The sequence below is a fragment of the Rhinatrema bivittatum genome, chromosome 2 (genome assembly GCF_901001135.1).
Source record: "Rhinatrema bivittatum chromosome 2, aRhiBiv1.1, whole genome shotgun sequence".
NCBI classification, from domain to species: Eukaryota; Metazoa; Chordata; class Amphibia; order Gymnophiona; family Rhinatrematidae; genus Rhinatrema; species Rhinatrema bivittatum.
The window spans coordinates 600,579,925-600,595,024 of NC_042616.1; the positions used below are offsets into that span (position 1 = coordinate 600,579,925).

The window sequence follows — 15,100 nt, forward strand, 5'->3', positions numbered from 1 at the left end:
AGTAGATTAAAGGTTCCATGGAATTCTGTATACCTACTGTGGACCAAGTATGCGTACCTGAGGTTACCCATAAATGGACAGGCTGTGTGTCGTTGAATGTCTGTAGTGTCTGCGCCTGCAATGCTTCAGATAATAGTCCTTTCAATTCGTTTACTTCCTGCTCAGATAAAGTCACCCTATCTTTTCCACTTCCTTTTGTATAAGCATACAAAAAACAAGCTTTCTCACTAAAGGCAGGTATCCAAAGCCTGCAAAAATTCAGAAGTCCTAAAACAGTGCGTACTTCAGTTACCGTGGTGGGAGCCATAGGTAAATTAGAAAGGGCCCTGACTAAATCATCGCTAATGGAACGCACCCCATTGCCCAAATATATTCCTAAAAAAGGGACCGTAGTCTGAGCTAGTTTGAATTTAGGCTTATTAACTTTGTACCCCAAACCATGTAATCTGGATAACAACTCATGTGACCATTTGATACAGCTATCCTCATCTACAGTGGACAGCAATAAATCATCAACCTACTGACACAAACTCACACCTGGAGGCAATACTGCTTCAAAGGTTTCTAGATCCCTCCTAAGTTGTGTACTAAAAACTGTGGGGCTGTCTGGGAAACCTTGAGGGAGCCTAGTCCATTGATAACTATTAGGGCCTAATTGAAAAGAAGTAAGGGGCCTGGAGGTATCTGCGAGGGGCACACAGTAAAAAGCATTGGACAGATCAATACAAGTTTTGTACAAATAAATGGGGGAAGAATGTAATAATGTCACTGGATTGGGCACATTCGGGTAAATGGGAGCAGTTAGATCATTTAGAAGTCTCAAATCCTGAACTAACCTCCAACGCCCACTTTTCTTTTGGACTGGGTACAAGGGAGTATTGTAGGGGGAATTGCATTCAAGAATATTAGCCTGTACGAAATGTGCAATTTCGGCCTTAATGGAATCAAGAGAATCAGGTGGCAACGGGTATTGATCCTGCTTAGGGCAGTAGGACGGATCTTTCAATTGGATGTGATGGGGGCACAGCATTTTTCACCAAACCAAAAGCATTGGTATCTGCCTCTGTCCAGAGGTCCTGAGGTAAGCTATGTATAAACTGTTCTCATTTAGCGGCAGAAGCACTTGCTATTGCTAATAACAATGAAGGTTGGGCATCGCATGACAATTGCACTTTAAATTCATTCAATAAATCTCTGCCCAACAAGTTAACTGGACAGTCTGGCGCATAGATAAATGTACAGGTGAGTACAGTATCATGCCACTTAACGGTACATAGAGTAGTGTATTGCATAACATTCGAAGTTCCCGTAAGCCCAGTGATAGTCTGTGTTTCTGAAGTTAGGGACATGTTAGGTGGTAATTGCCTTAAGACTGAGACAGCTGCACCTGTATCGATCAAAAAATTAACTTGTGAAGTGCCGTTTAACAAGAGTCTCGCGTGCTTTCATGTTTATGAATAGGGACATGGATATCAGCTACTAACAGTGGCTTATGTACCTCAGCAAAATTTGACTGGACTTGGCGTCATTGTGGAGGTGGGGCGAACTGGCTCCGACTTCCACTATTGTTCCAAACGTGGGGTTTAATTGATGCACTTGAGGGAAATCTACCTCTTGTATACCCTCTTGGGTATGTGGGGGCATTGCCAGGGTAGTGGCAATCTCGGGCGAAGTGACCCATTTGCCCACACTGAAAACAATGGAGACTCAGCGAGCGGCATTGCGGGGTTGGCCAATCAGGGGTATACCTTCCTTCCTCACGTTCCCAAATTCCCCCATCTCTTTCCCAATCCCAGGGTCCAGATTGAGGATCTCTATCCATTGGGCGTCCTCGTCCTCTAAATCCCCCCCTTTGAGTATGGTTAGACCCAGAAAACTGATAAAAACAGCTCGGGTCTTCACTTTCTCTAGTATTCTGCTCACTTACTTTTTGTCCTTCAAACCCTTTAATCTGCAGCGCATAGACCTTAGTTTGTGCCTTCACTAATTCCTCCTGAGGCTTCTCCCTTGCTTCCTCAAACTTGCGCACATGATGTAAAATATGACTATTCATTTGTGCCCAATGCATGTCTGCTAGTCCCACTACTGAGGTGAGAGTGTTACGTAATTTATCAGGGAGTGTCTGTATGAACATGTGGCAGAAAACAGGACGTGAATTAGGGTCACTATAAGGAGCTCCCATCTCCTGATTAAACATGTCTTGGAAAGAATGTAAATGTGAATCAAAAGCAGTAATCTTAGGGTTCTAGCGGGCTGCGGACAGGCGTGCAAAATCTCTCTGCTTAGGATATATGTGTCGAAGTGCTTTCCATATGTCAGGGCGATGTGAATTAAAAGCATCCCCATCATAAATCTGTGTCTGCATTACTTCCTGGCGATTGGCTTGTGCCCACATGGCTGTTTGTTCCAACCCAGGGGTTTGGGCAAATAGTGCTTTTATATCCCCAATTGCCAATTCCATTGCCATAGTAAGTTTCTCTAAAGCTATAATCCAGCCGTCAGCACCTCGAGAGAGGGGTGGCAAGCTGGAAAGTATTGTGCGTAAGTCAATGAATGTCCAGGGGACATACACCGGACGTGGCCCACCCTCTATTGTAGTTTTTGTCACAATTGGCAAAGCATGCACTGTATCCTTTACTGCTCTAGGAGCACTATGAGGTGGCATATGCTGACCCTCATATTTCTCCCACACGGACAAGCCTTTGTGCATATAATCCATCTGTGCCAGGGACCAAGAGGGGTCTGGGATATCTTTTATGGCACTCCGAGCAGTATTCATATCACTTGTGGTCAAAGATCCCATAAGGGGATAAACTCTCATCTGTGGACTTAAAGCGAGAGTCCATCCATGCAAGGTATCTAGCCACCTGGTAACATAAAAATAAAACCGTTCAATTTTTGCTACATAATCAGCTGGCGAACTGTCCCCTTGCTCAGCTCTCTCAACATTAGTGACAACGTATGCTCCCTCTGTGTCCTCCTCGGCAGCCAGGGCATCCCCTGGGGCGATGCGTACACAGCGGTGAGCCATACGGTCAAACAGCTCTTGATGAAGCAGGGACAAAGGTGTCAGAGTAGGGGGACTAGTGCGGGGCATAAGGGCATTGACTATGGGGGGCTTTGGGGCAATTGGGGGTTTAGGACAAGAAAGAGTAGGGTCACGGTCTAGGGAAGGAAGTGGAAGTGAAAGGGCTTGGGACAAAGGAATAGTGGGGTCTAAGGAATGTGTAGGGAGTGATGGTGATGGAGTAGGGCCACATGAACCTGATCTAGCAGGAGGTGCTCCCGTTTCTCCCAAAGATATCCTAGGTCCCTCCTGTGAGGTAATACCCTCTTCAATGGGGATACAGTGTAAAGTTCCTTCTACCTTAACAGTCCCAGACATCGGCATATTAATAGGTGCCGTGGGACTCAGTTGGGGTTCCTCCTCCAGGGGTGCAGTGGGGACCAAATGTGAATGCCCCACTGCAATAATTGTTTCCTCTAAAGGTGATGGCTTTGTACTCTGCATTAAACACCGTCGAGCATACTGGGGGTCAGTAACAACGGTGTACGGGGGTGGGGATTGATTAGACTTAAGTTCCTTTTCCAAATATACCCGAGTCATAACAAACCAACTATGAAAGTGAACATGATCAGCTAATTTTTTTTAGTGATTTCGCATTCGTTTTGCTATATCTGTTCTCCAAAAAAGTCGTCAACTGCAAAAGCAGAGGTGAATCAAAGGAGCCATCTACTGGCCACAAGAGAGAAGTGTCCTCTGTAGCCCAAGCCACCCATTTAGAATGGCAAAGTCTAATTAATTTTTCATCTGGCTTGTGCAAAGAGATAACACATTCTAACGGACTGGTCGAATTCACCGAAATCGGAGTGGCCTCGGAGGGAACTTTCCTTCCACCCCCCGCACCTTCCCCTACCTAACCCCCCCCCCCCCGGCCCTATCTAGACCCCCCCGCTACCTTTATCTTAAAAGTTACTACTGCCTCCAGGCAGTAGTAACTTACGCGCGCCGGCGAGGCAGGCCCCGACACAGGCCGCTGTGTCGGGGCACTTGCCCATGCCCCCGGTCTGCCCACACGCCCCCTGGCCATGCCCCGACCACCCCTTTTTGCAAGGCCCGGGGCTTGCGCGCGCCGCCGACAGCCCATTTTGTTCCTCGGAGTAACACAGGTTTACAACAATTGCGTTAACACCTAGTTACTCAGCTCGTCCAGTAGTGTACATAGGATTATATACCCTTCATACTGACCAATCAGAGCATATTGAGAGTGTTGTTTTTAGATAAGTGCGGTACATTTGATTTGAGTATGTATTAGACCAATCACTAATGGGTCTGGGGTGTCGGTTCATTGCATTCCAGCATATAGTCAGGGTCCTCTGCTTTTCTTTGTCTAAAAACTAGTATTCAGGAATACAGCAGAAAGAGGTGCCTCAGAAAGTCAGTGCATAATACTACATACACCAGGAATTTGAGAATTCAGAAGGAACGCTGAGGCAACTCATTCAACAGAGACTGTAGGAAACCTGTTATCAATGCATGGCCTTTTATAAGCTTTACCTTCTGATGTCATCATAGGGCGCGCCGCTGGCTGTTTCTCGCCATGGGTCCTTTAAATGAGATGTCATCACGTGTGAGCTTTAGGGGGGGGGGGGGGCCTGGGGTGAGCACTGGTGGTGTCCCACTGCAGAGAACATCAGTGGCGTCCTGCCGTGAGAGAGTGTCAGAGTGAGGCTGCTGGGCCTGGCCTGTTGAATGAGTGTGGCAGTTCGTGGGAGGAGCAACTGTGCAAATGTGTACAAGCTCGCAAAAATGTGCATAGGATCCCTAATACCCACACACTGACTCACACCCGCACACAGTCTTGTACACTTACACACACAGGCACATATAGGCAGGCACAGGCAAACACACAAGCACGGCATACACACAGGCAGGCACAATCACACAGACACACACAGGTTTCCACCAGTCTCCTCCAAATACATACACACACGGGCTCCCCCAAGTCATACACATATGCAGACACAGACACACACATAAACAGGCAGAGTCCTCCGCGCACACACGCAGGCACAGACTCCCCAGCCACAGGCATACACATGCAGGCTGTTACAGACCAGACTATCTGAGCAACACTGGGTACTTTTCACTAGTATAATTTATAAATGATCTGGAAAAGGGAGTGGATGAGTGAGGTTTTCAAATTTACAGATGACATAAAATTATTTAGAGTAGTTAACTCATAAATCAATTGTGAGAAATTGCAAGACAACCTAGCAAGTTTGGGAGATTGGATATTTAAATGGCAGAGGAATTTTAATATGGACAAATGCAAAGTAAATGCATATAGAGAATAATAATCCATAGTTACATGATGCTGGGTTCCGTATTAGGAGTCACTACCCAGAAGAAGGATCTTGGAATCACGGTGCTGATGCTACCTCATCTTCAGGAAGAAAGCTAAAGCATGGCTTTTTAGCCGAGCATTCCCAAAAGAGACTTCCTGTCCATCAACCTAATTACTACAGAGGTATTCCTGTTTCTACAGGAACAACAAAAGTACCTATGAATCTGTCTTTAAATATATAGGTCTTCAACCAATATTGTTTGTTGTTATATCACTATTGTAACCTACTTTAAATTTATTGTAATCCGCTTTGAGGCCATTCAGGTTAAAAAGTGGAATATCAAATGCCTATAAATAAATAATAAAATAAAATAACTTTAAAATTCTTGGCTCAGTGTGCAGCGGTGCTCATAAAAGCAAATTAATATTAGGCATTATAAGAAAAGAATAGAAAATAAAACAGAATATATCATAATACCTCTGTATTAATTCATGGTGCAACTGCACCGTGAGTATTGCATGCAGTTCAGGTAGCCTCATCTCTGAAAAGATAGAGGGGAACTAGAAAAGGTGTAGGGAAGGGCGACCAAAATGATAAAAGGGATGGAACAGCTCCCCTATGAGGAAAAGCTAAACAGGTTAGGTCTCTTCAGCCTGGAGAAGAGATGGATGAGAGGACATGTGATAGAGGTGTATAAAATCATGAGTGGGGTGGCACGAGTAAATATGAAAGCTATTTACCCTTTCCAATAATATGAGGACTAGGGGACTCTATGAAGCTAATAGGCAACACTTGTAGGACAAATTGGAGAAAGCATTTTTTCATTGTGGAATTCTGGAAGATATATCTATCATGAATGCATGGTATCTAGTGATGACGACTTTTAAATAAAGCAAAACTGGACCTGCACTTCACAATATTTCAGAAGTGCACATAAATACATTTTAAATTAATATAATGTGAGGTGTTATCTTCTGAGTTTTTTTAATTCTTTAAGAAGTTTTCCTTTAATTCTCCCAAAGCCTTAGGAACAGTCATGTTTGGAACAGTGTCAGCAATGACTTCTCACACACTGTACATGTGTGTTTTGGTCCATAATGTCTATGAAGTCATAAAAGGCAAAATGACATCACAAAATATGCATAATCAGTTCAATACTATTCTGTGCCAGCTGATTTGTTATGCTGTTGTGAATATGATTGCTCTCAGAAGTTCAGAAGAATTATTGGGGAATTGCTCAAAAATAGATTAAAGGGGGTCATATTCAGGTCAAGTCTGCTGAGTGTAAAATAACTTTTGAGAAATGACTGACTACATGAAAGTGCTTTTCCTTTTTTTTTTAGGTGGTCGTTATATAAGGAAAGAGTGTGATCAAGCAAATTTGTGGACTCTTTATCGTTTAACTGATTTGAACCAACCAAATGTACATACTCAAAATATACCAGCCCCCCAAACTCAATCAGGCTTATATTTTCCAAACATTCAGCAAGCGAGACATCAGGAACAATCTATGAATCAGCAATATGTTCAAAGAAATTACATGGACACACAGCATATGGCTTATCCTCCCATGAGTTCCGTGAGAATGGTATCTTCTCCAGCATATGTTCTTCCAGAGGAACCAAAGACGAAGGTGAACTGTCCACCTTTCATTTTAGTTGGCTCTACTATCCAGGAACCCCACGATTGGAAACCAATTCCTGGGCATGCTGTTCTTTCTAAGAATGATCTTTGCTCCCAAAGAAAATATACTACAGTACCTGTTCCAGTAGCAGTTTCCCCTAATCCAATGTGTTCTAGTCTTGGACAAGATATGAATCTCCCCAGTGCTCCAGTTTATCTGTCTGTTGCTGTACCAATGGATGAAGCTCAAAGAATGAGTGCCACTCAGTCCTACATCCATGTTTCTGGCGAGCAAAGAAACATGCCTCCCTATGTGAATTCTCACGGAGGCGGAATGTCTGTAGCACAGGCAGCAGCAGCATCACGGCGGCCTTCAGCTGTAGGAGTGTTTGAACATCGGAATATTACAAATGCACGGTCAGCTACCCAAAATTTGCACGAAGGCAGATCAGGAGAAAATATTAAAAGTAACAGCAACGCGTAATACTAAGCCAAAAGGATCACGGGCAGCTTAAGGTAGGAATGTACAAACACACTGTGGTTCTTAATATGATTCATGAAAGTGGTAAAAAGTTAGAGACTGTATTGATAACTTGTAATTTTCAGATATTTGTATGAGTACTAAAGAGTAACCATATTTTTGTTTTGATAAATAATGGAAAACTTAGATTTGTATGTAATACCATGATAACATATCTGTTATTTTAAACTTAATGAGAGTGACTTGGGGAATCCTATAGGCTGATAGACTGAAAATCTACATACTGTTTACTTCAAAGGTCCATTCTTCCATTGATAGGGATCTCAGAAGTATTTATAACATGACATTTTTGTTTGGGGGGGGGGGGGACGGACAATTCCTGTTAATTTTCTTCCTTGTCAGTCATTATTCTTAAAAATGATAGAAAACTGATATAACGTATGACATAATCATATTTCAGGTCTCTTTTAAGATTACATGGGTCTATGACAAAAATGTTTAAGAGCCAATGAATCTTTTCCTTGCTTTTTTTTTTTTTACTTTTTGATTTTTGGGGTGTTTTTTGCTCAATTTTTTCTTACTTTGCTTTTTATTTTGTTGAATATAATAAATTTTAGTTTATTTTTTTTATTATTATTTATACAGTTTGCTTTTCTTTGCTGTCTCCTTGCCCCTCCCCTCTCCTAGTTTCTTTCATCCCCCCCCCCCCACGCCTTCTCTCCCTCTTCTCTTCTGTTGCTTGCCATCCCTGCTCTCCACTGCCCCCAGCTCACAGGTACAGGGTTTAGGACCAAGGGACAGCACTGGGCTTCAGCATCTGAGCCTAGGCCTAGGCTTTGACATCAGTAGTAGCTTCTTGTTGCAGCAGAACCGGGCCCCTGACATTGATATCTCCTCAGGTGTCAGGCACTGAATTTTAGGTACCCAGGTGACCTGAACCAGGGTTTTTTTTCCCAGACTGCAGTATGGATTTGTACCAGGAGCTAAAACTGAGCAGATTAGATAGATCTTATGGGTCTTGTCTGCCATGTATCTTTGTCATCTCTTTGGCCTTGAGATGGTGGTCCCATACCAGTCTTTCTTTTCCCTCTGCCTCAGAGATGAGTTGTCTAGAGCTAGGTTAGACAGTGGGAGGTAATTTTCAGCCACTAAGTGGCTAAGATGTGTGATTATATTTCAAGGCAGCTATCCTTAGGATAATTTTCAGCCAGAGCCTAGCTGGCTAGGCTGTGACTGAAAATTAAATCAAGGTAGCTGGCTATACAATTTAACTAGACATCTAGCTGCTGAATGGCTTATTGAATATGTACCTGTTTTTGAAAAAAAAAACAAACCTCACCTCCCTCCCAATCCCAGCACCCTGACACTATAAAACAATCCACCTATTTTCTCATTGCCCCCTCTTACACCTGATATATTGAAGAAATGACTGCTGCGCCAGAGTTCTTCTGAATTTTGAGCCAGTAGCTGTTACGGATTTATCCCCTAGCTAGTTTGGCATTAGTTTCTCTTGTTGGGGGCTTCTAGTGATGGGAAGGGGAATTGGGGGCTGACATCTTTTTGAAGACATCAGGCAAGAGAGAGGGGGAATGAGGAGAGGCTGGCCTTTGGCTCATTTCTTCAAGACATCTGGTGGGAGGAAAGGGGTCAAGGGAGCTGTTTGATGAGTCATTTCTTCAAGTCATCAGGTAGGATGGCACTGGCAGGGGAAATGGAGGGGGGGGGGATTGGGGGCTAATTTCTTGAACACATGCGGTGGGTGGGAGCCTGGTGGCAAGGGGAGGTCTGTGCCACAGCTCATTTCTTTCAGACATTGGATAGGACGAAGGGAGTGGAGGTGGGGGGCAGTGTCCAGAAATGTCTGAAAGGTAGAGCATTAAAAACAAATCAAATAAATAAGCTCATTTCTTCAAAATATCAGGCAGAGTGATGTAGAGGTTGCCAGCTATTTCTGCGCCTGGATTTGGCCCCATAAGCTGGGAGCCTAGCACTGAATTTATGCACTGAGTGTATAACTTCCCTCTCCCTCATTCCTGGGGCTTCCCACATTTAGATTGGCTAAATGTAGCTGGGCAGTGAAACTAGGAAGCTAAATTTATGGAGTGGAGGAGTACAACAGGCTGAGAAATAGGGAAGCAGCATTCAAACTCCGCTTCTCCTTGTGACCTTGGACGAGTCATTTTACCCTCTTTTGCCTCAGGTACAAACTCAGGAGCTCATTCACTAAGCCAGGATACTGCGGGACTCACACTGCAGCAGTAAATGACCCTGCCACTTTGTGACTTTTGTGAGGAAATTCAGCAGGGAAAAATACCCTCTTACAACGCACGATGGAGCCCCAGGGACTGTGGGATTGCCATTGCTTAAAGGGACCAACAGACCCAAGTTAACCCTCCCCCAAAAGTAGTGAAAACAACCTCAGAGGTCTGCCTAGACCTCTTGACCTGCCACCTCTGAGGGAGCCGCAGCTTAACATTCAATTTGTGCAAATTTTAAGTCTGGCACAAGCCCCGTCCCAGTCTCTCCCCTTCCATAAACAAATCCGGCCCCCAGCAGCCGAGATCCCCCACCCTAGTCCACCCTCTTTACCCCCCAACTCACAGTTCTGTCACCGGTGGTTCAGTGGTGGCTCTTAGCCTCCATTTTGTTTCTTTTCAGTTTGTTGAAAGACACAAGCAAACACACAAGCACACAGACAAATATGGGCACAGAGAGACAGACAGACAGACACCCCATACCCATTCAGAGATAGACAGAAACATGCCTCATACCCAGTCATACTCCATATTCAGACAGACAGAAAGACACAGATACCCTACACCCAGACAGACACTCCATACCCAGAAAGTCAGACACAGATAACACTACACCAAGGCAGACACAGAGAGCCCACACCCAGAGAGGCACAGACACCACACCCAAAGCCAGACAGGCATACCACATCCAGACACCAAGATAGACACAAGCACACAGAGCATACCCCACTCACACTCACAGACACAGTGACCAGACAAACACAGAACACACACCCAGACCCAGTGAGGGACACATCACGTCCAAACAAATAGGCAGCATACCACAGACAAATGGTAAGAGCTGGAACGTTTTTCAGCCAGGCTTTTAATAATCTGGGAGAAACTCAAGTCCAATATCGCCCAACATTTTTTTGTTCTTTTTTACCCTTTTCACTAATTGTTCCTGTAACCTTTAGCAGGGTAGGTGTGCTGCTCCCAGTATGTGTGTAGACTGTAAATGAGGCGAGAGCCTGGGACAAACCAGGACCAGATTCTGGGGGTTAAATAAAAGTTTACTGATTGAAAATCATTACATTAAGTCCATTTGTTCATAAGAGTGAATTTACATCTGACTGTTGGTACAAGCGTATTTTTCTCTGTAGATAGATGTCCTTTAGTCAGATCTCTGAATAGAGCTCCCATGGTGATTTTAATGTGCAAAGCTCATCCTGTGGCTATCCGGAAATCCTATTGGACCAACTCCACAGCACAAAATCCTACCTTGGTCTATGTCCTTTCTGGACTCCCAGCCCGTCCTGGTTCCTTGGGTGGAGATCAGGATGGGGTCTTCTGATCTTGTTCTTCCTTCCTTAGTTGTTATTTCAGGGGGACCTCTCATGGGGAAAAGTCAAATGGGATCAGGCTACCTCAGGACTACAGTCCCTGTTGGGAGAGGAAATACAAAAAACCTCTCCACACTGTTCGTATTCAAAAAATACCTTTAAAGTTAAAACTGGACACATCTTCTGCCTTCAATGTCTCTCGCAGCAGGATCCATCACTGGTGCTTGCCCACCGAGGGTTTAGAGAGGCCTCACAGGTCTTTGGTCCCCTGGTGAGAGCCCTTTTGCCCCAAAAGTGTATCAGGCACAAAAATATATCTCTGTAAATTAGTAGGAGAAGGACCCTCTGGCAGGGAGTGCAGGATGAGGTGTCACTTCTAAATGAAACTCCATTTGGGTGAAGCAGGGAGGCCTCACCAGAGTGTGAAACTGAAACATCCTTACTGTTCAAAGGCTTCCTCAAACTGATCACAAAGTGTCCTAAAATAGCTGGGCTAAATAGTGTTCAGGCATCCAATCCAGACCCTCCAGGTGGGAGGGACTGAGGGTAATGGATGGCTCCTTCTAAAGTGTGTGCTATACAGGGACAGTAATATCTGGTGGCCAGATTGGAGGGGGGTCTTCCACATTCCTATTTTTATCTTTATTTTTGTATTTTTTTTTTCTTCGGTTGCTCAACTTTGTCATTTTTTTTATTGCTTATATAACTTTTTTTTTAATACTTCTTGCTTTTATTCTCTCCCCATAAGTCTTCTCCGCCATCTCCTTTGACTCTCCTCTTCCCTCCTTCCTTTCTCTGGCCTCTCTACCCCTTTTCCTTTCCCTACCTCACCACTTCTTTTCCCTCAGGTGGGCTGCAGGTGCAAACTTTGTTCCTAGCTAGAGATCCAGTGGCAGCAGAAACATCTCCCAATTTAGGTTCTGAGGGTGGCAGCTCTTCCTGTGTTGTGAAATACTGCTACAGCTCCCCCCATGTCTGGCCTGCCACACTGGGCCCACTGAAAGAGACACATAATGTGTAGACAGATGGACTCAGGACCAGTGGGTAATGCTACCCTGCCAGCAGATGGAGATGGAGCAAGCTGATGTCACAGTATATATACTCCTGCAGTGACCTCAGCCAGCCGGTATTCTCCATCTCCAGCAGATGGTGAATGTCCATCTCTTTATGGGGATTGCTTCAGATTTGGAAGAAGAATTTTAGAAAAGAAATGCAAAAAACCCCGCTCTCCTGCGGTGATACCTGATGGTCCCTTCCCCAGTTGAGAATTCCTGAGGTAATTTCTGTGGTCCCTCAGAGGTGTGCCTTCATCCAGTGTGCCCTGGTTTATGCTGGCATGGACTTAGCCGATTGTACAGCTTAAAGGCAGCGGGTACAGGAAGACAAGCATGGTCGTGACGGCAGGTGCCTTCTCCCCCTGCAGCTGGAGACTGTCTCTACTCAGCCAGGTAAGGCTGAGCCCCGCTAAGTTAAAAAAAAAAAAAGTTCAGGCAGAGATAGTGCAGAGGTATTTGCAGGTCTTCCTCCAGTCTCCATCCTCAGTGCGCTGTAATGACGATTCCCACTCCTGTGGGGGTTAAGGACTTGGCATGGTGGGTTGAACAGCCAGGGTGGTCTAAGCCCTGTAGTTAGGCTTTTGCCCACTCGCCATGTGGTAGACAGCGGTGGCGTTTTAGCGTGCTTCTGTGCGTGCTCAGTGCCCTCTATTGGAACTTCGGTGTGTGCAGTGTGTCCGGCTCTGAGTATGTGTTGTGAGCTCCATTTTGGGCGCATCTTTTATGTGCACATTTTTAAGTGTATTGGCAGTGTGCACAGGTTGTATGTGTGCTTTTTTTAGAGTGCTTGTGCTTGCCTAATTTTTGTGCGGCTGGGCTGTAGTCCCTCAGGTACTGGAACAGCGATCCCAGGATGGCAGAGCTGTAGAGAAACTAAGTATAGTGAGTAGGCAGGGTATGCAGAGTTCAGGAATAGAACCTTGATGGTAACACTCACACAATAGTTTCTTGAAGCAGCCCAGGAGCTGGAATGGATTAGGCCCTCGAGGAGCGAGTACCTGGTTCCAGGGAAAGCTCTGAGAGAAGGATGGTAACTCACTGGTGTTGTAGACAGTGATGACTTCCTGGCAGAAGTGTTATTCAGAAGCAGGTCCGAGAACGTGGACCCTCGAGGAGCGAGTACCAGTTCCAGACTGCGACCTGAAAGGCAAAAGAGAAACGAGGCCCCGAGGAGCGGGTACCCCTGGTAAGTCCGAGGAGGCAGAGTAGCTAGGAACGTACGAAACCTTTCCTTGCTAACTCGATTAGTTAGCGAATTCAGAGACCTTAAATATCTGGTGCGGATGACGTCATCTCAGGGGGACGCCCCTGAGGTTCGCGCCACTGCTCGTACTTGAGTCGGGGCCATGCCGCACACGCACCCTTAGGCTTCTGGGAAACATGGCGGAGTGCAGCATCTTACCAGTCCAGGGATGCCGGAGGAGGGCGGCAAGATGATGCCGTGGCAGCCAAACATCCAACAAGCAAAGAGGGAGTCGCCACAGAGGTAAGGAGGGCGGAGTGGAGACGTCAGGCAGCGACGGTCGCAAAGTTCCCCCATTTAAAGGGTGATTTCCTCTTCGGGTACCAGGCTTGGGTTTTGAAGGATGCGTGATGTGGAACTGATGAAGCATCTCTTTGTCCATGATATTGGTCTGAGGCTCTCAAGAGTTTTCTTCGGGGCCAAAACCTTCCCATTTCAGAAGGTATTCAAAAGTATTGCCTCTTTTACGAACATCCAGAATCTCTTCGACTTTGAATTCTAAGTCGTCTTCTGCATTGATGACAGGTGGGTCTTGAGATTTGGAAGAGAATTCGCTGAGTATGAGCGGTTTCAGAAGTGAAACGTGGAAAGCATTATGGATGTGGAGACCAGGTGGTAGCGTCAGATGGTAGGTGACTTTGCCAATACGTTGAAGGACTGGGAATGGTCCCACGTAGCGAGGAGCAAACCGAGAGGAGGGTAGTTTCAGTCTGAGGTCCTCGGTTGACAACCAGACCTTGGCTCCTGATTTGAAGACTGGAGCTTGCGAATAGTGCACATCGTAGTACTTCTTAGCACGGTCACTCGCTTTGATTAGCATATCCTTTGTCTGAACCCACAGTTTATGGATATCATCAGCAGTGGATTGTGCTGCTGGGGATGTCACTGAGAGCTTCAGTGGAAGTGGCGGTGTTGGAGAACGTCCATAAACCACTTCAAATGGTGACAGTCCAGCAGATGTTGCTGGATGAGAGTTGATGGCGAATTCAGCCCAAGGAAGCAATTCGGCCCAGTTATTCTGTTGGGATGTGACATAAGCTTGAATAAACTGCTTCATTATATGATTCATCTGTTCCGTCTGGCCATTCGACTGCGGATGGTAAGCTGAAGTGTAATCCAGAGTAATGTCGAATAACTTGCACAAGGCCTTCCAAAACCGTGTCGTGAATTGAGACCCACGGTCGGATACGATGTGTGAAGGTAGGCCGTGGAGGCAGAATATGTGCATTATGAAGAGCTTTGCAAGCTCCAAGGCTGAGGGTATGCCAGGGAGCACCACGAAGTGTGCCATCTTGCTAAATCAATCCACGGTCACCCAGATGGTGTTCATTCCTCCGGAAGTAGGTAAATCGACTACAAAGTCAGTAGCGATGTGCGACCAGGGCTGATCCGGAACTGGCAATGGTTGCAACTGGCCCCACGGTTGTCCAGAAGCAGGTTTGTTCTTAGCACAATTGGTGCAGGATGCCACATAGGAAAAGGTATCCTTTTTGATAGTAGGCCACCAATACAGCTCCTGTATCTTGAGCAAGGTATGGCGTTGACCAGGATGGCCAGCCAGCTTGGAATCGTGCGCCCAAAAGAGCACTTTCGTCCTGAGTTTCTTTGGAACGATAGTTTTTCCAGCGGGCAATGACTGTGTGGATGCCAAGAGGATTTGTTTTGGGTCAATTATGTGCTGTGGCTCATCAGGCACATCCTTTGAATGGAAAGAGCGTGACAGAGCGTCTGCTCTGGTGTTTCGATCTCCAGGGCGAAACTTGAGCACAAAA

General features: G+C 45.5%; 1 protein-coding gene across 1 annotated transcript in view; it reads left to right on the top strand.

Moving 5' to 3' along the window:
* CABYR (calcium binding tyrosine phosphorylation regulated) overlaps positions 1–15,100 on the top strand; it is a 223,807-nt gene that overhangs the window by 193,599 nt on the left and 15,108 nt on the right. Inside the window, exon 5 of the mRNA XM_029591145.1 lies at positions 6,693–7,488. Coding sequence (XP_029447005.1) covers positions 6,693–7,456 — 764 coding nt within the window. The 3' untranslated portion in view covers positions 7,457–7,488. The remainder of the gene's footprint in view (positions 1–6,692; positions 7,489–15,100) is intronic.